The sequence below is a fragment of the Chelon labrosus genome, assembly GCF_963514085.1.
Source record: "Chelon labrosus genome assembly, chromosome: 19".
Lineage (NCBI taxonomy): Eukaryota > Metazoa > Chordata > Actinopteri > Mugiliformes > Mugilidae > Chelon > Chelon labrosus.
This window is the reverse complement of record NC_140352.1, coordinates 7,410,112-7,431,348: the sequence shown is the minus strand read 5'-3', so window position 1 is coordinate 7,431,348 and position 21,237 is coordinate 7,410,112. Positions and strand designations below refer to the sequence as shown.

At 42.5% G+C, this 21,237-nt stretch overlaps 3 protein-coding genes across 4 annotated transcripts; all 3 read left to right on the top strand.

The window, feature by feature from the left end:
* Positions 1 to 764: 764 nt before the first annotated feature.
* gpx9 (glutathione peroxidase 9) lies at positions 765 to 2,670 on the top strand (the record flags this gene model as incomplete). The annotated part of the gene is made up of 5 exons (XM_084567150.1): positions 765 to 986; positions 1,090 to 1,183; positions 2,158 to 2,288; positions 2,400 to 2,530; positions 2,613 to 2,670. The coding sequence occupies exons 1-5, from the start codon at positions 855 to 857 to the stop codon at positions 2,668 to 2,670; spliced, it is 546 nt and encodes a 181-aa protein (XP_084423276.1). The 5' UTR covers positions 765 to 854.
* Positions 2,671 to 3,456: 786 nt separating this feature from the next.
* ndufb8 (NADH:ubiquinone oxidoreductase subunit B8) lies at positions 3,457 to 5,889 on the top strand. The gene is made up of 5 exons (XM_084566944.1): positions 3,457 to 3,585; positions 3,815 to 3,941; positions 4,117 to 4,216; positions 4,468 to 4,623; positions 5,712 to 5,889. The coding sequence occupies exons 1-5, from the start codon at positions 3,495 to 3,497 to the stop codon at positions 5,802 to 5,804; spliced, it is 567 nt and encodes a 188-aa protein (XP_084423070.1). The 5' UTR covers positions 3,457 to 3,494; the 3' UTR covers positions 5,805 to 5,889.
* A 205-nt stretch (positions 5,890 to 6,094) lies between these two features.
* On the top strand, positions 6,095 to 19,406 carry sec31b (SEC31 homolog B, COPII coat complex component). 2 transcript variants are annotated; one of them, XM_084567649.1, is made up of 26 exons: positions 6,095 to 6,288; positions 7,017 to 7,249; positions 8,593 to 8,788; positions 8,877 to 8,972; positions 9,424 to 9,564; positions 9,802 to 9,944; positions 10,043 to 10,142; positions 10,238 to 10,399; positions 10,655 to 10,807; positions 10,896 to 11,126; positions 11,214 to 11,288; positions 11,382 to 11,474; positions 11,556 to 11,673; positions 11,769 to 11,947; positions 12,033 to 12,159; positions 12,238 to 12,383; positions 12,470 to 12,643; positions 12,732 to 12,887; positions 12,971 to 13,163; positions 13,244 to 13,633; positions 13,966 to 14,004; positions 15,101 to 15,159; positions 15,301 to 15,426; positions 15,505 to 15,624; positions 15,715 to 15,786; positions 18,070 to 19,406. In XM_084567649.1, the coding sequence occupies exons 2-26, from the start codon at positions 7,047 to 7,049 to the stop codon at positions 18,247 to 18,249; spliced, it is 3,672 nt and encodes a 1,223-aa protein (XP_084423775.1). In that variant the 5' UTR covers positions 6,095 to 6,288; positions 7,017 to 7,046; the 3' UTR covers positions 18,250 to 19,406. The 2 variants fall into 2 exon arrangements, with proteins under 2 accessions (XP_084423775.1, XP_084423776.1); XM_084567650.1 differs by lacking the exon at positions 13,966 to 14,004 and having other exon boundaries at positions 6,096 to 6,288.
* The last annotated feature ends 1,831 nt before the right edge of the window (positions 19,407 to 21,237 follow it).

The window sequence follows — 21,237 nt, the reverse complement described above, 5'->3', positions numbered from 1 at the left end:
AAACACGTCAAGATGCTAACTGAAACAAATATCACACACGATGTTGATATTAGCTGATATTAACAATGGCGAACACGCACTCAAACTGCTTTAATAAGTTACATTAATTTATTTTTTATTAATGTGTATCTGTCTTTAATTCAAAGGGTTGCTAAAAAAAAGATATAAGTGTACTAGCAATAAAGACGTTCCCGTTTACAAGCAGCAACTAAACGCAACTGTTGTAATTTTCCGGGTTTACGTCAATAATCACGCTTCTGCAATTTGTACGCAGATGTGCTTTAACTATTACAAATAAACTGTAAAAAGAGACCTGCTGTACGATAATAATTAATGATTTTCTAGTATTTGATTTGTTAAAATATTTACCTAATAAAACTGATATCAAAAATACTTAAAAATACAATTCACAATGGTAAAATAAGCCAATACTTATGTGTTATAGAAGAAAGTACTTTGCTGACTACAGGGCATCAACTATGACACATGAGATTCATCCATTCAACAAAATAAGCAGTTCTAACTTCATTATTAAAGCTGTCACTGTTTGGGTTGGATTGCACTGCCGATGACTCTCCTGGCGACCCACACATGTTCATTTTAAACAATTAATTTCCCATTCCCAATTAGCTTCCACTATTTTAACAGCTGCTCTTCCTGATGTAACACGTGTTGAACAATTGGCCATCCTGCCGCCTCACCTCTGCCCAGAAGAACAATGAAGTCAGTCACGCTGAACAATTGCTGACCCATGAGTTATGTTTCAGTGAATGAGACAGGCCAACAGGATAGCTGAGTGAATACTCACTCTTGACTGACTACAGTCCCACATACGCGCTGCAGAACAAGCAAGCATGGCGAATAAATCAGTCTACGATTTCTGTGCCGAGACCCTGGACGGACGGCAGGTTCCGCTCAGCAGCTACCGGGGTAAAGTGCTCCTCATCGTCAACGTTGCCACCTTCTGAGGGTCAACAATAGAGGAGGTGATGTTCTGCGATTGATTACAGTAAGACCACATTGATTCGTAACGCATAACCCTTACAGTAAATTTATTGAGGGCTTTGATTTTGTGTCCTGTTCTCTCAGTACCACCGACTGAATGCACTGATGGAAATGTTTGGTGACCTCAACTTCACCGTCTTAGGATTCTCCTGCAACCAGTTTGGTCTTCAGTCACCTGGTAGGTACACGGTGGCACCTGCTGAAGTTGTGTAATCATGTATGTATCTATGACAGATGTATCTACCCGGCCGGCCTTAGGCAGATGGGTCCCTCCATATGAGCTGGGTTCTGCGCAAGGTTTCTTCCTGTTAAAAGGGAGTTTGTCTTGACACCGTCACCTTCTGGCCTGCTCTGGGGGTTTCAGGCCGGGTTTCAGACCAGATGTTGTAAAGCGTCTTGAGACAATTTGCATACAAATAAAAGTACTTGTATTATGGTTCTTTATTCTTATTTTCTACTGCACTCTAAGTGAAATTCTGGGACTTAATACTCTATTACTCGGTTAATTTTTACATAAATAAAAAACATGATATGCTTTTAAAATCCAGTGCACAGTTAAAATATTAAACAAGTGATTCTGTATCATGTTGGACTATGATTCTTTATCAAAACATCTATGGCCCTGTTCAAACCAGATTTTAACATGCATGGCCAGTTTTAAACACAGGTGTGAACACTCCCGAGATGCATTTGTCTGCTTTGGGTCCCTTGTCACATTTCGGATGTTTCTGAGTTGTTAGCAGTTCCACCCAAGAGCGACTTCCCCTGTCAACTTCTCAACTCATTTAAATGTGTTCTAGGCCCAAGATCTCCAAATGAATCTTAAGATCCTTACGATGGCAACGACTGAACTAGCTCCACTTCAATCAACTTCTGCACAGACCGATATAACCAAAATAAAATTGATTAGATGACATAGAAGGGGCCTTTTATTCTGCAGAATGACAACGTTTACTTGTATGCAATAATTCTACTGTAACCGAGTTATCTTTTACATTAAAGTATCGGTACTTTTACTTAAATGAAAGTACCGATGCTACAAGTTTTCATTAATGCTCTGCACATGCTTTGACAAGTTATTCTGAGGACACAATTGTGAATACACACATAGTATTTCTAAGGCATGTGCTTCTCTAATAATTCTTTTCGCAGAGGTCAATCACGAGACCCTCAATGTTCTGAAGTACGTGAGACCTGGTGGGGGGTTTGTGCCAAAGTTTCCCGTCTTTGGCAAGGTTGAGGTGAATGGAAAAAATGAAGAGCCCCTATTCACCTACCTGAAGGTAGGACGTACTGTACATCATTAATGAATGGAATTATTAGCCACATTGTATATTTTTCTTGAGAGCTGCTTTGTCCCTAAAAAACAACATGTCATGTCTTGTTCACCACAGGAATCATTGGCATTTGTGAATCCTGTAATTGGGGATATAAAGAAATTCTTCTGGTCTCCAATCAACGTCAATGACATTCGGTGGAATTTTGAGAAGTTTCTTATTACTGCAGATGGCATGCCCTTCAAAAGGTAAACTCATAAACCATATAATTACGTCAACCTTTATCTATTTAATTGCTCATGTTTATCCACTATTCCCCCTCTGCTGCAGGTATGAACTTCACAGCCCCATTAAGAAAGTGGAGAAGGACATAGCCGCACTTCTCTGATGGGCTTTCTTCAATTTGTCACCGGTGGCAGAGTGACGATCCCCCAGTAAATGCACGCGTGCACCTGAGCTGGATCTGATGGGAAGAGGACCAGGCCTCGGAGCTTCAGTGCATTCACTCCGAGAACTGGTTCCCTTCAGCCACTGGAGGAGTTTTCATGTCATGTTTCCCTCTAACGTGATGCATTGACAACTGAAAAATAAATATGAATAAAACAATACTCACAGCAGTATGGCTGATTTTATTGTGACTTCCCTTTTGTGTTTTTTTTATTTGATTTTATTTAATGACGTTGGTTTAATAATAGATAATTTGAACTGTAGTGATTTGAGAAGCTCATACATAAACATCTGTACTGTGAGACAGAGCTACACGCTGACGTTAAACTATATAACGAACTCTCAAGACTAACAGGTTAGAAATGGTTTAATCTTTAACATTATGTTTCATTTTTGAAAATATATTTTATGCAAGATTATATATTTTTATTTTATTTATTACTATTTTTAATGCGACCAGTAACTTAATTTGTCAGATAAATGTTCTGGAGTAAAACATCCGGTATCCCAGTACACTGCAGTAATATAAAACAGAAAAATAAAAACAATATATAAAAAAATTTTAAAAAGTAAAGTATTCTAAGTTCGAATATGTATTTATTTCATAGTATTTACCACGGACGATATAAAACATCTAAAAATATATATTTTTGCAGTCTACGGTGTTTTACAGATGTTCAGTGCGGAATTGGTCCTCATCGCGATCCATAGTTCCAACCTTGCGCATGCGTACTTCTCAGTCTGTCAGAGCAGCAGCCAGTAAACATGGCTGGTGTTGGTTTCCGGCGCTGGGCTCAAGCCCTTTCTAAAGGAAAGGGGTCTGGCATTTCAGCCCTTTTGTCGGGATGTAGAGCAGGTAATTTGTTATTTTTGTGTTCTTGCTCAACTGTGTGGTGATTTACTTCAACGATGAGCGCCAGGGTTTGAAGTTTAAACCCTCTAATGGACGTAACCTTGACATGCTAATGCTAGCTTAGCGTCCGCCGCTGTTCTGAATGAGGGTGAAAGCAGACAGAATAACATTGTTGTTTCTTTATTATATCTCCGCTTTGGTGCATTCACACATGCATTTATTGTTTTTTCAGCCTCGGGTCTTTCTAAGGACAGTCTGCCTGGTCCGTACCCGAGGACCCCCGAGGAGAGAGAGGCTGCTGCAAAGAAGTACAACATGAGAGTTGAGGACTATGAACCATATCCCGACGACGGCATGGGGTGAGTTGCATTTTGATAAAGTATGCAGTTTAAACTAGTTTAAAGTGCACTTGTTTTTTATGCTGATCTAACTAAATGAAGACAGTATTTACTCAAATACGACTGTTAATTATCATTCACAAACAAACTGAAGTTATTGCATAGATAACCATATACAATTATTGTGTTTATGTAGATTTGGTGATTACCCAAAGCTACCAGCCAGATCTCAGCATGAGAGAGACCCATGGCACAACTGGGACCACCCTGACCTGAGGAGGAACTGGGGAGAGCCGGTAAGATACTGGAAATAGTTGGAAATAATTTAAAAATTCAGCAGAAGTATATCTGATAATTGTACATGCACGATAATGTCCAGCCTGTCTGGGTGCTCTAGATTATAACTGAAGTGAATTGTCGCGGTCCTCCGTACAGACAATTATTCTTTCGGATTTTTAGACGTGGTTTTTTTGTTTCTGTGCAGTCACTGTAGTTCTGTTTGCACACCAGTCACCTCCTAATCACTGATTGTTCTCTCAATTTTAAGATGCACTGGGAATTTGACATGTACACCAGGAACCGTGTGGATACGTCGCCCACCGTTGTGCCCTGGTCCTCAATGTGCAAACAGCTGTTTGGTTTCATCGGGTTCATGTTGTTCATGTTTTACCTTGGGGAGAAATTCCCAGCTTACCAGCCTGTTGTAAGTATATACCGAAAGTGCAAGGATGTTTATTATTATTATTACTATAAAATTTTGACTTAGGCTCACCACACTGGCTGAATTATTTTATTTCTTTATTGTTTATAATTTGTTGCCGCTGCTTATTTGAATCTAAAAATCAGTCAGTACCACAAGTCCAGGGCCAGATTCAGTATTCCGTCCTACTTCTTTTCTTTTTCTAAGTCAGGATGGTTTCTTTCTCAGTTACGTCTCAGCAAAAAAATTAGACATTCCTTTAACTCACAAAACTCCACTCCTACGTAACTCCACTCGGTTAAGCTTCACCTCAGATAGGTTCATGTGGAAATGTTTTATAAATTCTATTTGTACAGTGTTGTCAATATTATGGTTATACCAGAGAAATATAATGTTAGGAAATGTAATTACAGTTCAGTTATGTCTTTATCTTGTCAGGTTGGACTGACCGCTTGGACCTGTTGTGCAAAATCCTTTTTTGTTTTTAAATAGTACAGATTATTCACCAAGCTGGAACTATCATTACAAATTTTTAAAGTATTTCCAAAATAAGAATTACATATTAGAAGGTTTTACCACATATTGTTTTCCCGTTTTGAGTCTGAATGTAGGTAATAATGCCCATGCCCTTATTGGGACAGACTATCTGTCAGAGGCAGTCGGCAAACAAATCGTCCTCATAACTGTCATAACACCTTTTTCCTTGTACTATACGGTTAATTACACAAGCTTGCATATCTAAAAAAAGGTTTTAAAAAGGCACCTGGATGTATAGAGTTTTTTTTTTTTTGTTGCCTTTTGTTGCCAGCTGCCTTTTATTAAACCTTTTTTTTGTGATATACCATGACCTGGATGACTGATACCCTTCACAGACAAGCTTGCATAGACATCCTGTAATGCTGTGAACTTGTATATTTTCTCACTACTGTTTTATGTGTTGATTAGCTTAGTTTTTTCCCTTTAAGTTCATATTTCCAGTGTCATTTTGCAGTGTCAACTAAATAAGAAGTTTCTGAGAAGCTATATATGTATTTGTCATCAGTTTTAGTTCATATTTTCATCAAAGTATTTGCATCTTTTTTTTTTTTCAGGGACCGAAGCAATATCCCTACAATAACCTGTACTTGGAGAATGGAGGGGATCCAGAAAATCAGCAGGAGGAAGTTAAAAATTATGAAATCTGAGGACTAAAAAGGCAGTTCTACACTTGTGTATATATTTCAACAATAAAGACTTAATGTTAACACTTAAAAATGCTGTGTGTTGGTTTCCTTTGGTCCGTAGAAAGAATGTCAACTTGCCAAACAGGATTTTTTTTATTTTTTGCCTATCAAAAAAGATAAACGGTCGAGTTTTCAAGACTCAGTTAACACAGAACAATATATAAATACATTGCATCCTTAGTTATGAACACATTATATAATTAGATATACACATATATTACTTGTATTTTATTTTGTTTGGTCAGCTAAAATATTTGGGGTTACCTCAGGCCACTACGCATACGCGAAAAAAAATGTCCGTGTCGGCCACCGTAGCGTAGTGACAACACGGCAGAGCACTTTGGTCGGAACCGTCTGTGGCTGAGCTGCTAGCTTGGCCGACTGATAAGTAGCTTTCGAGTTTGCCGTAGATGCGGACAGTCAAGCTTTGATACACACAGTTGGCGTAAGTCATTTTCAAACTCGGATGTATTTGTTTTGTTGAGTTAAAACGCGCTGGATACGTAGCGCTTCTCGTTTTTTTTCTTGTTGAAACGTGATAGCAAGGGGTGGTGGCTGTTAGCTAGCTTGCTAGCATTGACATCGGCTACGGTTATGAGCTGGAACTAACCGGCTAGGCGTCTACCAGCTAGCCCATGTTATGTTTTTAAATTGTGCGAAAAGTGGGAAGTGTTAGGTAATATGCGTAGTACGTTTATATGTGTACAATATTAAGAAGTGACAAACGTTAAGGCGTGTAAAACATGCTAGCAACATGCTAACGTACGCTAACTACAGGTTAGCTAAAGCAAAAAAATCATTCCTTAACGGCTTGGCGATTATTTAAATGTATATGGTCAATAGCTGAATCAATTACACTATAATGCAACTACATATAGTTAAAATATCTGTGTAATAAACACATTACAACGCTGGTGGAAGCCACCTGTAGGGTCTAATGGGTTTATAAGTTGATGCAGTTGCAGGTAATAGTCGGAGGCAGCCTGTCAGAAAAGGGCTGCACCCTGCTTGAAGAGTTAGAAAGCAGCGATATGTGAGATGTGCATGCCAATTCGTCTTTCTTTTAATTTAAATAAAGGAAGTAGATTTAGGATGTTGTTGTTGTTAACTCACAGCAGCTGTGCAAAGAAAATGTATTGATTTAGTGGAGTCCGTTCATTGTGCCTACCCTAGGATTTGAAAGTTGAATACCTGTAGAGGAAGATGAGGCTGAAGGAGATCCAGAGGACTGCCCACCAGGCGTGGAGTCCTGCCGGCCACCATCCCATCCACCTGGCTTTGGGGACATCGGCGCAGCAGCTTGATGCCTCCTTCAACACCACAGCTGCCATAGAGATATTTGAGACGGATTTTTCTGACCCCTCTCTGGAAATGCAGCTCAAAGGGTCTTTACCCACCACAAACAGGTACATATGTTGGTATTTTATAGCCACAGTCAATATCAGCAACCACACAGACGTGCTTTTTTTGCATTTATTTGCTTTCTGATTTAGTTAACAAATCAGTTTTATCACAAGCCACAGGCGTTGACTGCCACAGAGGATTGGGAAATTCAGTATCTTGGATTGTAGCCCGTGTATTTCCTTATCCTCATAATGCAGCGTATTTTCTAGGGTTTGTACCAACAACCTAATTCAGGGCGTTAGTCAGCAGAAAGTTGCCACTTGGATAAAATATACACGGCCTGTCTTCATGGAGGTTTCAAGGCTCCCTTAATGAGAGTCATTGCTCATCATGACCCACGTCTGATTTCTACTCATTTCTTTTTGAGATATTACGGTTGCTATTTGAGCTTTTGTGGCTGTATGCAGTGCTGATCTGAAAATGTTTTCGTCATTGTAGGGCTGGGCGATACGGCTGAAAAATGTATCACGATATAAAAGTGTTTCATATCAGTCGATATCGATAATTATTGATTTGGGAGCATGTCCTTCCCTAAATGATACGCCACTGCATCCGTTATTTATTTATATCGCTTTGATGTTTTGTCGTACGACACGTGCTGCCGTGTACCTCTTGATCAGAGGTTGCGCTAGACTTTTTCGTTGTCTGTCATTTTGACTGACAAGGTCATAAAAATCCCGTACTACCCCGACTTGACCTCTAGCAAACTAAGGCACTCAGACACTCACTCACTCACGCACAATACGCAGTGAAACGAAACTCAACCTACTCATAACCGCTGTTCGTGGATCCCTGCTTAACCGAGAGTCACCCGCCGCTCACTCGGCCGGCAGATAAATGAAACTTAACCGACTCTTACACTAATAACCAAGAGACAAGAGACAATTAATATGCTCCCTCGCCACCAGGTTAGCAGACAACATCGGTCTGACTCTTGTCTGACTTAAAATAACCAAAATATTGCCAAACTGGTGACGTGACCTTTCCTTTTTTTTATCTACAATTTCCTCTCGCGCTGTCGCACTCATATTCTCCTTTCACTCCACGCCGTTCTTTTTTGTTGTTGTTGTTGTTGTTGATGCCACCAACCTGGCTTAACTGGGCCGTGATAGGTCGAGAGGCTAAAGCCCTTCCTCTGCCTACATCCCCCAGAATGACTTGCAGTTCTGGCTCTGAGGTTTCTTCCTATTTTTCTCTAACGGAGTTCAAGTGAAATTCTATCGAACGTATTTTCTATTGATATCGCTCACGTGTCTGTCGCGATATATGTCGTTATCGTTTTATCGCCCAGCCCTATGTCATTGGTAACAAGTTATTCATTCATTATGGCTTTTGTTTTCCATAGGTTGCACAGTATTGTTTGGGTAAACTTTGGAATGGGAGCAGATGGTTTTGGAGGAAGGCTGGTTGGTGGGAGCGAAAATGGCACATTGACTGTCTATAACCCAGAGGTCATAATGAATTCTGGGGCGGACGCCATAGTGGGACAATGTGACAAACACACAGGACCCGTCCGAGCACTCGATTTCAACCCTTTTCAGGTAAATATGTGTTGATAATTGTGTGTTTGGGTAGGTGCGCATCTCGATATGTTTCTAATTTCCCTTTTTTGATTAATTCTTCTCTCAGAGTAATCTCCTCGCATCAGGAGCAAACGATTCCGAGATTTATATTTGGGATCTAAACAACTTCACCAGTCCGATGACACCAGGAGCAAAGACACAGGTGGGTGATGAGAGAGGCCACAGGGCTTATAAATGTCTCGAGTAGTGTTTACACCTTAACTTGATCTGCACAGATGAGTCAAAACACAAACTTGAAACCACAACCCCCAACGGACAGCTGTATCCTTCTCAATTTATCTTCGTAGTTTCATGTCTGAGTTAAAAATGAAACCACAAAAACACTTTTGTTTGTGGCTCCCATTGTTTTTTTTGTTGTATCTGCAGCCTTCCATAAGTAATGTAGTTATTGATGCCTTATCACGTGGCCTAAAATGAAGCCATTTAGCTAAATAATCAATGAAAATATTTACAGAACACACCGATCCAAAGGCTTATTTAAATATGTGCCAGCAGCATTTTGCGTAGTATTTGTTCATGAGGGATGTGTTTTCCTCATACGCACAGTTAGGCTTGTTTGTGTTGACACTAACAGCTTCTGTCTCTTGTTTCAGCCTGCTGAGGACATCAGCGTCGTGTCCTGGAACAGGCAGGTCCAGCACATCCTGGCCTCTGCCAACCCCAGTGGGAAAGCCGTTGTGTGGGACCTGAGAAAGAACGAGCCCATTATCAAGATCAGTGACCACAGCAACCGGGTTAGTGGCCACTGATAGTTTCCATTGGAAACTAATATTTTTTTTGGGGGGGGGGGGTTTCATCAGAAAATAACTATTTTTCAAGTTAAAGCCTGCTATTTTATTATCCTTCATTGATTTAGGGACAGTAACAAACTGCAGCATCTTTTCGAGCCTCCCAGCATATTTAAAATATGCATATGAAAAATAAAAATGCCCTTTTCATTATTTTAAGTGTCATCTGTTGTATGATTTCAGATGCACTGTTCAGGGATGCTCTGGCACCCTGATGTGGCCACTCAGTTGGTGTTGGCCTCTGAAGATGACCGACTGCCTGTCATCCAGATGTGGGACCTTCGCTTTGCCACATCACCTCTTAAAGTCCTTGAGAACCACACTAGGTGAGGTTTTAATAGTTTGATTGCTACTCTCATTTATATATATTTTTTTTATCCTGCAGAATGACACGTATAAACCCTCTGTTGGTGTTTTCTTACAGGGGAATTCTGTCCATATCCTGGAGCCAGTCTGACTCTGAGCTCCTGTTGAGTAGCGCTAAAGATAACAGGATCCTCTGCTGGAATCCAAACACTGGAGAGGTATGAGAAACTAACTTCTGCTTCTATGTCATCCCTGAATTACCTCTCATTGTTGCCGTTTCTTGTGATGACTTGTCTTTTTCCTTTTATTTCAGGTCATTTACGAGCTTCCAACAACAAACCAGTGGTGTTTTGATATCCAGTGGTGCCCTAGGAATCCAGCCCTGCTTTCAGCTGCGTCATTTGACGGGAGAATCACTGTTTACTCGGTGATGGGAGGAAGTTTGAAGGCGCAGCAGCAAAGCACAGCTGATAAAGTAATGGCTTTTACTTTATGTGTTTAATCTGAACTGCACAGTTTGTCCACAAGGGGGCGCTGGTGTGAAGGACTTGACATTGACTAATGAACATGTGAACAGATTATGACACAGAACCTGAAAGAGAAACACCTGGTGCAGGATTGCAGTTTTTAAAAATGCATTATTTCTCATGATTAAAAGTTTAAAAATAAGAGCTGATACTCATGTTTGAGAATCTGGAATCTAAAGTTTCTAATATCTCTTATTTAACAGATATCCTCCTCATTTGACACAATGGATCCCTTCGGTACAGGGCAGGTGCTGCCTCCCCTGCAAGTTCCTCAGGCTACAGTGCAGGACACCATAGTTCCCCCACTGAAGAAGCCACCTAAGTGGGTGCGCAGGCCAGTGGGAGCTTCATTTGCTGTGAGTGCAGCTGTACACGCAATATGTGCAATATTCTGTGCGCGTGTGTTTTTAAAATGACTGATCCGCTTTATTTGTCATTCCTCAGTTCGGCGGAAAGCTGATAACCTTTGAGAATCCCAAGCTGCCTCCGGTGCAGAGCCCCCAGCCTGTCCCCAGACAAGTGTTTGTGAGCCAGGTTACCACGGAGACCGAGTTCCTACAGCGCTCCAGGGAGCTGCAGGCGGCGCTGCAGTCGGGTTCATTCAACAACTACTGCCAGGCCAAGATTCAGAGCGCCAAGTCGGACGCTGAGCAGGACATCTGGAAGTTCCTCCTGGTGGGCCCCTCCTGATGTTCTGAGACACAACATTAAGTCTGTCAGTCAGTGTGGTGGTGGTGTTATTAAATGTTTCTCTGTTTGTAGGTTAATTTTGAAGATGAAGCCCGAATTAAATTCCTCAGACTTTTGGGTTTCAGCAAAGATGAACTGGAGAGAAAGGTGCATAACTTTAAAATTTGCATCAGTGCGTCGTCGTACCTCTTGAGTCACGCAACGTGTCTTAACTGTAAAAAAAATGTTGTGTTTACTAAGATTTCTAAATGCCTGGGGAAGAATTTCCAACCCAATGGACACGGAGTAGATGCCAAAGATCTGGCAGAAAAGATGCAGCGGCTCTCCACTGAGGTCAGCAAGTCTGCACACGCACACACAATGTTAATTGTCGGACGCTGTAGCTCCTGCTTACTGTAAAACTGTTATTTTCAGAGGTCGGATGAAGCGACGGCAGCAGCTGACGCTAGAACCTCGGGTTCTGTTTCACCGGCAGACTTCTTCAGTCAGACCCCAAAGGAAAACTCCAACTTCCAGATTCCTATATCATGTGGTAAAATCCCTCATCTTGGAAAAACTATTTATCATCTACTAATTAAACGTATTAGCTCAAGCTCTTAACGGTGTTTTGTTATGTTTCCTCTGCAGATACCGACGGTTTGATAAGCCAGGCGCTGCTGGTTGGTAACTTCGACGGAGCTGTGGATCTGTGTCTGAACGACGGCCGCTACGCTGAAGCCATCCTGCTGGCTATCAGCGGAGGAGAGGAGCTGCTCAAGAAAACTCAGCAAAAATACCTAAGCAAGCATAAAAACAGCATTTCTATGGTAAGAGTATCATTTATCTTGGTTTTGGTGATTCAACCACAAGAGGAAATATATGTTAATTTTATGTATTTGTCCCCAACTGCAGCTTATATCATCGGTGGTGACGCAGAACTGGAGAGACATAGTGCAGAGCTGCGAGCTGGATAACTGGAAGGAGGCCCTCGCTGCTCTGCTGACGTACGCTCACCCTGAGGATTTTGCTCATCTGTGCGGTAAGTGTAGCGGCACAGTGATGACGCTTCCCTCCAGAAGGATTGTGCAGTTTTTTCTATATTTTGTTTCCCTCGTAGATACCCTGGGAGGCCGGCTGGAGCACGAGGGTACGGAGAAGCGCTGCCTGCAGGCCTGTCTGTGTTACATCTGCTCTGGGAACATTGAAAAGCTAGTGGAGTGCTGGGCTATGCATAGAGACTGCACTTCCCCTCTCGGCCTAGAGGTATAATCTTAATAATTTCTTTAACGTGATCAGATCTGAAGGAGAAAAGTGTAAAAGCACAGGTGGCGTGTGTGTCTATTTTTCAGGATCTGGTTGAGAAAGTAATGATGCTCCGAAAGTCGATCGAGCGCCTCCGCAACAGCGAGGTGGCAGTCCAGAGCCCCGTCCTGGCCGAGAAGCTAACCTGCTACGCGGGCATCCTGGCTGCAGAGGGCAGCTTGGCCACCGCCATGACCTACCTGCCTGAGAACTCAGACCAAGTAAGAGGCATAGCAGTGACCTAAATTCAGAACTCCCATATTATATTTTTAGTTTGTAATTAGCACATCTGGGTGTTTCTTTCCACAGCGCGGCATCATGATGCTGAAAGACAGACTGTTTCACGCTCAGGGAGAGGCAGCTGTTGGACGGCAGCCTCCGAACTCCTTCAGCAGAGTCAACGCGTCCGCAGCGAAGCCTGCTCCTTCTGCTCCTTCTGCTCAGACTCTAAAAGCACAAACCATGGTACAAAAATTTGCAGAACAATTAATTATTAATAAAAAAGGATCTTGTAAATGGAATTATGAATTCTTTTTTGTTTCTTTCAGAATCAGTACCAGCCTTCCACTCCTCCCCAGGCGGCTCCACAACAGCAGCCTCCTATGCCGTCAGTTTTTACCCCTCAAGCAGCTCCAACCAACCCCGGACCCGGTCTCCCGCCCTCTTCTCATGTCCTGCCGCCCAGCGCAACCCGCCCCGCTATGAGACCTTCCTACCCCCAACATCCTGCTCCGGCTCCAGGTTTGACCACTTGCACAATGTTTGTTATTTCATGTATTTCTGATATTATTTGTAAGTAATCGTGTCTGTCTGTGTCTCAGGTTTTCTGCCATTCCAGCCTCAGCCTATGCCAACCGCCGGACCCTTATCCTTCCCTCCTCCAGGTCCTTCCATGCCGGCTGCCAACTTATCAGGACCTCAGCTGCCGCCTTCGTCATCGACTCCCGTAGGCCTGCCCCCCATGCCCAGCCCTGGGGTGCCGCCGACAACCTTCATGCCATCTACCTCTTTGCCCTCGGGCTTCATGCCACCCAGCTCCCAACCTGGAGCCCCGGTGCCCATGTACCCAGGGGGTCTCCACAATCAGGGGCCTGCACCACCCATGCCAACAGGTCCCTATTCTCCTATAGGATCTGGGTATCCGCCGGGAGGTCCTGGAGCTCCTGCTATAAAACCCTTCCAAGCCCCTGTCGTCGCTCCTCCTCCTACAGGTGAATACCAGATTCTTGTTTTGGATTTTTTTGAGGGATGAGATTCAAACCGGTCACGTGTTCTGTATTTTTTAATGAATAATTAATGTATGGAGGACACAATGATTCCTGAAATGCCTCCACTGTTTATTAAAGTAAACAAACAATGTGAGAACCCAAATGTCCCAAAGTCGTCGTACTAGAACTGGCTCGAACAGCACATAAAATTTGCTTAGGAACTGATGAGTAGACAATTTATTGTTTTTTTTTCTTATTGTTTCCTAAAATCACATTTAATTTTCCTACAGAGAGACTCTTATTCTGCTGTCGCACCTTTTTTTTTTGACTTGCAGGATACTTTCCCTGGCTGAATTCCCTATGTGAAAATGAAGGTGACAGGGTTAGGGCTGGATATGGAATAGGGGAGGAGCACTTAAAGGGGAACTACTGTTTTTTTTTTTTTACAACCTGGACCTTATTTCTAGCATAAAATACGATCGTTTACTCACCCATATAACTTTTAGGTCATTTGCACTCGTTTAGGAAATATTAGAAATATTGATATACGTCAACGTATATCAATATAGTGGGAGTGAATGGGGCACCGAAACGCAGCCTCTAAATAACGCATTATCTGCCACGAAACTCGTTCATTTCACCAATATTTCACCCTGTTGCCCCTGGAGTTACCTGTTATCATCATCCGGGGTCTGTAGGTTGACTCTACGGGGCATAGCACTAGCGTACGATAACAAAATAGTGGCAGCAAATAATGCGTTATTTAAAGGCTGCGTCTCGGTGCCCCATTCACTCCCACTATATGGAGTTACGTTGATCTAAATATTCCCTAAATGAGTGCAAATGACACAAAAGTTATGAGTGAGTAAACGATCGTATTTTATGCTAGAAATAAGGTCCAGGTTGTAAAAAAACAGTAGTTCCCCTTTAAGAGTGACCAGAAAAACAGAAATATCTGCAGCTGTATATAACAAAAAAATACAGTATATCCGCAAACTAATGTTCTGAATTAGGTTATTTTACACTGGATTGCAGGGTTTCTGTGTTTCTTGGTGGTTGTTTGAGTGAAATGCAGACTTAAGAGCTGGTTTATTTTATTTTTTTTGTTGTTTGTTAAAAGAGCTTGTAGGTTTTCTTTTTGAATCGCTCATAATACGCATAAATAATGCAAATTAAGTACAGTTTTTGCAGCTGTTTGAGCTCAAAAGGTGTATATTATTGTTGCTTTTGAGCGCTTCCTGAATATTTTTGCCACGTTGGCTGTTTTGTTCCCGCATTAACTGCTAGAATCTGGATGGCTTAATGACATGTTTTTACTTAACAGTGTGTGCCACTAACCTCAAAGGGATTGTCTTTATACAGGCAATCTTTGGCAGCTTGTGTGCATCGAAAAAGAAAGGGGAGGAAAAAGGCTGCTAGGTTCTTTTAATTCTCACTTCTCTGTGTTGACTTCTTCTGCTTCTGCTTTAGGACCTCAGGAAGGATGGAACGATCCACCAGCAGTACGAGGTGGACCCAGGAAGAAGAAGGTACCCCCTATGTCTATTACTGTCAAAATAATGCTTTTATTATAGGAATCCGTTGGTGCAATTTACGCTCTCGATTCTGTTTAATAATAGTGTTTTTATAACCTACTTAAATATGTCTTATTGTTGTTATTGTGTACGCAGGTCCCTGATAACTACACTCCTCCAGCCCCCATCACAGCCCCCGTCATGGGATTCCCAGTGGAGGCCCCTCAGCCCCACGACCACGCCCAAGTACCCCCTGGAGCGCCCCAGGAGCCCAGCGTGCAGGTGGGTGTTGTAACAGTGCGCTGCTATCTGAATTCTCAGCAGTGACGGTAAATAACACCTTCCGCTCGTGTCGCTCAGCTCCTCCAGCAGCTGCCAGCAGAGAGGGTGGAGCAGAAAGAAATCCCAGCGGAGCACATGGTCCTGAAATCCACCTTCGACAGCCTGGTGCAGCGCTGCCAGCTAGCGGCAGGAGACCCGGTAAGTGTCTCGGCCTGTAGAAGCACCCGCGTTGTACTGAATTTGTTAAGTTCAGTGTGAAGCATAAAGACAAATTTGTTTCTTTTTCAGCAAACAAAGAGGAAACTTGACGACGCAGCCAAACGTTTGGGACACCTGTACGATAAACTGAGGGAGCAGTCGGTAAGACGTGATTATCTATATGCTACAAAACAACAACAACAAACAATTAAAAAGATCTGCTCGCACAAGTAAAAAGAAAAAGTACCCGAGCAGGTTTAATTTACTGGGATTTCTCACGGTCCATCTCAGTCTGAGTTGCCACAGTGTTGTACATCCTTATATACACTGTATCGCCAAAAGTATTCGCTCACCCATCCAAATAATTGAATTCAGGTGTTCCAATCACTTCCATGGCCACAGGTGTATTAAATCAGGCATGCAGACTGCTTCTGCAAACATTTGCGAAAGACTGGGTCCCTCTCAGGAGCTCAGTGGATTCCAGCGTGGTACTGTGATAGGATGACACCTGTGCAACAAGTCCAGTCGTGAAATTTCCTCGCCACTAAATATTCCACAGTCAACTGTCAGTGGTATTATAACAAAGTGGCCTTCAGATTAGCTCAAGAACAGTGTGTAGAGAGCTTCATGGAATGGGTTTCCATGGCCGCGCAGCTGCATCCAAGTGCAATGCAAAGCGTCGGATGCAGTGGTGTAAAGCACGCCACCGCTGGACTCTAGAGCAGTGGAGACGCGTTCTCTGGAGTCACGAATCACGCTTCTCCATCTGGTAATCTGATGGACCAATCTGGGTTTGGTGGTTGCCTGGAGAACGGTACTTGTCTGACTGCATTGTGCCAAGTGTGAAGTTTGGTGGAGGGGGGATTATGGTGTGGGCTTAGCCCCTTAGTTCCAGGGAAAGGAACTCTGAATGCTTCAGTTCATGCTCCCATCTTTGAGGGAACAGTTTGGGGATGACCCCTTCCTGTTCCAACATGGTCCATAAAGACATGGATGAGGGAGTTTGGTGTTGAAGAACTTGACTGGCCTACACAGACTCCTGACCTCAACCTGATAGAACACCTTTAGGATGAAATAGAGTGAAGACTGAGAGCCAGGCCTTCTCATCCAGCATCAGTGTCTGACCTCACAAATGCGCTTCTGGAAGAATTGTCAAAAATTCCCATGAACACACTCCTAAACCTTGTGGAAAGCCTTCCCAGAAGAGCTGAAGCTGTTCTAGCTGCAAAGGGTGGGCCCACGTCATATTAAACCCTATTAACTAAGTTCACATGCGTGTAAAGGCAGATGAGCGAATACTTTTGGCAGTATAGTCTATATATAGTGTAGAAAATTGGCACAACATCATGTACCAACTGCCGAATATTCAAGAAATCTCACGGCTACAGCGCAGGATGGAGGTAGGGACCTGTTCCACCGACGTTTTAACTTGTCGTAACTTGAAAAACTGTGTCGCAGCCAAGAATGTATTCTACACAAGGCAGTGATTTACAAAAAATAGCACGTTGTCCCGATAAGATCAAATACTGTGGCAAAGATGTGCCAGGCTAATCAGTCTTTATTTGGTGATGGACAGACGAGCAACAGTAACGGAGTTATACGCATCATCTGAGCTGACGAAGAGTTGAATTTGTTTACATAAAAATGGCTCTGAAGGACGATCAAATAGCGTGCAGAGGAACTTTATCTCTGGAACGGTTGGAAAAAAACTGGTTGAAACATGCCTCGTAATGAGATGAGAGGTTATCGGGTTCTTCATATTCAGAAGAACTGAACCAGGACAGAAAGAGAAGTCAAACTGAGTCGCTGCTCGCTTTCTGGCAACGCTTGATGAACGAAGAACCACCCAGACCCCAGAATTATTAGTGCAGTTAATTACTCCTGTGCTTTTAGTCTATAGGAAACCATATACTGATCAGCCACAACATTATGACCACTGATAGGAGAAGTAAATAACATTGACCATCTTGTGACAGTTCAATGTTCTGCTGGGACACTTTTGGACCTGGCATTCATTCATGTGGATGTTACTTAGACATGTAGCACCCACCTAGACCAGACCAGGCACCCCCACCCAATAGCAATGACACGCCTTGATGTTAGCAACCATCCCCAGCAGGATGCAGCCTCAACAACGGTTTAGAAACAACTAAAAAAACGTTGACTTTGCCTCCAAATTCACTAGATCCCAAACTGATCAAGTATCTGTGGGATGATCCACAGAGGCCCCCCCTCTCAAAGGCCCCCCCTCTAACAACATTCTGTTGCCACACACAACAGGACACCCTCAGAAGTCCCATGTCCATTCTCTGATGAGTTCCAACTGTTTTAGAGGCACAAGGGAGACCTACACAATATTAGGAAGGTGGTCATAATGTTATGTCTGATAATAAGGGAAATAGTTCCTCGTCTGTAACGTACCGCTGTGTCTTGCTCTTCCCTCAGCTCTCCCACAACATCCTGAACGGGCTCCACGAGATCAGCCGCTGCGTGGCGAGCCAGAACTACCAGCGGGGCCTGGAGGTCCACACTCAGGTCGTCAGCAGCAGCAACTTCAGCGAGATCTCCGCCTTCATGCCCATCCTCAAAGTGGTCATCACCATCGCTAACAAGCTGGGAGTCTAAACCTCCACCCACACCCCGCCCCAACGAGGACGCCACCAACCAGACTTCAGTGTTATCATATTGTTATATATGTATTTATTTCTTTTTTTTTGACCCGTGCGTCGATTATGAGCATGACGGCCGACTATATTTGCAGGGGATTGGGGCGAGAGCGAGGTGGGATTTGTGTCGAGACGTGTCAACGTTGCTGTGCAAAAAAAACAAAAAAAAACAAAAAACGAATGTATTCTGAAAGTTGTGACTTCTGAGTTGTGTAAATTCAACAGTTGATGTAATATAGAAAAAAAAAGAAACGTGGTGCAAAGTTGGAATCAAGGCGGCGGCGGCCGTACACCGGATTTACCGGCGTGTATTTAAGTAAAGAAAACAAATCTGGGTCGCACTTCCTGTCCTCCCTCAGTGTACTCTGTGTGAGAGGAGAAACTAACACTGTAAGATTCAACGACAAGCATTGTTTTAAAAAAAACACCCTTCACCTGCTGTAATACACTGCATCCAGTAAATTGTGCCATGAGGCTTTTTGGTTTATTTTGGGCCAAAGCGCTGCAGAAGAATGTCTTTCAGTGATTGTCAAGTTGCTGTTTTCTCTTATTACGTGAGGCCCTATTGGCACATACACACATATATATATATATATTTCCTGACTGGCTGCGTGAATGACATAAGCTTTTATTTTCCTTTTGACCCGGACTCAGACTTCACTTCAGCGTGCATGTTTTCTCACGTTAACCGGCCGCCTGTAACACAACAATTACATTAATTTATGTTGAACTGCAAAATGAAATTAACATCCTCGCTGCACCTTCTGTGTTTAAAAAAAAAAAAGAAAAATCCTCCCTCTTTCTACTCATCTTATCCTTTTTGTAACCTCAGATTAGTTTCTAAATCATAGCCGTTTTAGATTAGATCTTACAATAGAATAACTTACATGAATTGACGAATGCGAGGAGGGAGAAAATAAATATATGTAAAAGAAATCAAAGAGTTTTGTAGCTGGACATAAAGCTGGATCGTTTTTGGTGTGTCGTGGCAGCAGAAGGCAGTAAAGTGCCTCGGTGTGCCCATTTTGGTTGCACAGATATTTATACAATCCATGTTGCTTACTTACTTTACTCATTTCGGTATCTTTTTCAAATAAAGTTTCACTTTAAAGTCTTCGAACGCGTCAACTGACTCCTTTGTTTGTATGTTGGTACCGGCTTCAGGAGGGTTTATCACTCAGAGCTTTAGCTGTTTCACCACTTTATGAATGGACTTTATTCATTTGCAAATCCAAAATCAGAATTTAGTAAATTTTATTAATGTATTGTGTGGGTTTGCTGATGAATTAAAGCTGCTGCCATCAAGGAGTGTCATTGCTATGGGGTGGGGGTACCTGGTCTGGTCTAGGTGGGTGCTACATGTCTAGGTAACATCCACATGAATGAATGCCAGGTCCAAAAGTTTCCCAGCAAGACTGAATTGTCACAAGATGGTTATTCACTTCTCCTTTCGGTGGTTTTAATGTTGTGGCTGATCTGTGTTTTTCTGTTAACCCCATTTTTAGTTGGTGGGCCAGGCTAAATAACAGAAACACTTCAATAAAGTCTTAACACAAACTACATCCTCCAAAATAATACAGTTAAAGTTAACTTTTCTGACACTGTTTCATTTCAGCATGAACTGAACCATAAAACAGTCATGATGGAGGATTTCGTGCAGGACTGTTTCATTAGAAAGCATTTGGTTTCACTAGTTCATCTAATGAACTGATGAATGGGTGTATATCCCTCCTCCCCTCAAAGCTGCACATGGTGCAACACAACATCACACAACAGTTATGGACGGATAAGACAGATAGGTGTCAGTGTGGGGTCAAAGATCGTGGTTCCTTCGCAGCTCAGCCTGTAATAGAGGACACACGCAGTAGAAACTGGTACTCTGGTTTTAACATTTTTTACACGCATTTTGTGATACGTTCATTGACATAAAGCAGACATTTGTGTGTGTCTGTGTGTGTTTTCTGGGTCCATTTAAGTGTTTTAAGAGCTTGTTTTACGCAGCACAGCCGGTGTTCCACCAAAGTGCTTTAAAGTTAAATGAGGTCGTTTAAGTCAGTAGTGACTTTAAGGTGCTTACATTTCCTGCTGTTTTCAGACATTTCTCTGCATGAATGTGAATTGATGTTTAACATGAAGAAACTGCCTGTCCCCACCCCAAAAAAAAAGTCACCAACTGGATTTAACTAAGCAAATAGGTCTGAGCCTCCTATTGGATAATTACTGCATGGGTGATTATCTTTCAGCTGGGAACAAGTTATTTAACCCCAACTGATGCAATGAGTAGCTTCTCATTTCTTAAACAACCATGTCTAAAGACACATCCTGTGGTCGTGGAAAAGATGTTAGTCTGTTTGAGAAGGGTCAAATCATTGGCATGCATCAAGCAGAGAAAACATCTAAGGAGATTGAAGAAACTACTAAAACTGGGTTAAGAACTGTCCAATGCATTATTAAAAACTGGAAGGATAGTGGTGAACCATCGTCTTCCAGGAAGAAATGTGGAAATGTGAAAATAATCCTTAAATGTCTGGTGAAATCAAATGAAAGAAAAAATGTTTAATAGTGAAAGTAAGAGCATTTCCACACGTACAATGTGAAGGGAACTCAAGGAGTTGGGACTGAACAGCTGTGTAGCCTTAAGAAAACCACTAATCAGTGAGGCTAACTGGAAAAAAAGGCTTCAATTTGCTAGGGAGCATAAAGGTTGGACTCTGGAGCAATGGAAGAAGGTCATGTGGTCTGATGAGTCCAGATTTACCCTGTTCCAGAGTGATGGTGGCATCAGGGTAAGAAGAGAGGCAGATGAAGTGATGCACCCATCATGCCTAGTGTCTACTGTACAAGCCTGTGGGGGCAGTGCTATGATCTGGGGTTGCTGCAGTTGCTCAGGTCTAGGTTCAGCAACATTATGTTGCCCAAAGAATGAGGTCAGCTGACTACCTGAGTA

Bases quoted from the DNA above. Each gene is read 5' to 3' on its own strand.
- ndufb8 (XM_084566944.1), top strand. From the start codon at position 3,495: ATGGCTGGTGTTGGTTTCCGGCGCTGGGCTCAAGCCCTTTCTAAAGGA. The intron at 3,586-3,814 runs GTAATTTGTTAT...TTGTTTTTTCAG, and splicing joins TTTGTCGGGATGTAGAGCAG to CCTCGGGTCTTTCTAAGGAC. The intron at 4,217-4,467 runs GTAAGATACTGG...CTCAATTTTAAG, and splicing joins GGAGGAACTGGGGAGAGCCG to ATGCACTGGGAATTTGACAT.
- sec31b (XM_084567649.1), top strand. From the start codon at position 7,047: ATGAGGCTGAAGGAGATCCAGAGGACTGCCCACCAGGCGTGGAGTCCT. The intron at 9,565-9,801 runs GTTAGTGGCCAC...GTATGATTTCAG, and splicing joins TCAGTGACCACAGCAACCGG to ATGCACTGTTCAGGGATGCT. The intron at 9,945-10,042 runs GTGAGGTTTTAA...GTTTTCTTACAG, and splicing joins GTCCTTGAGAACCACACTAG to GGGAATTCTGTCCATATCCT.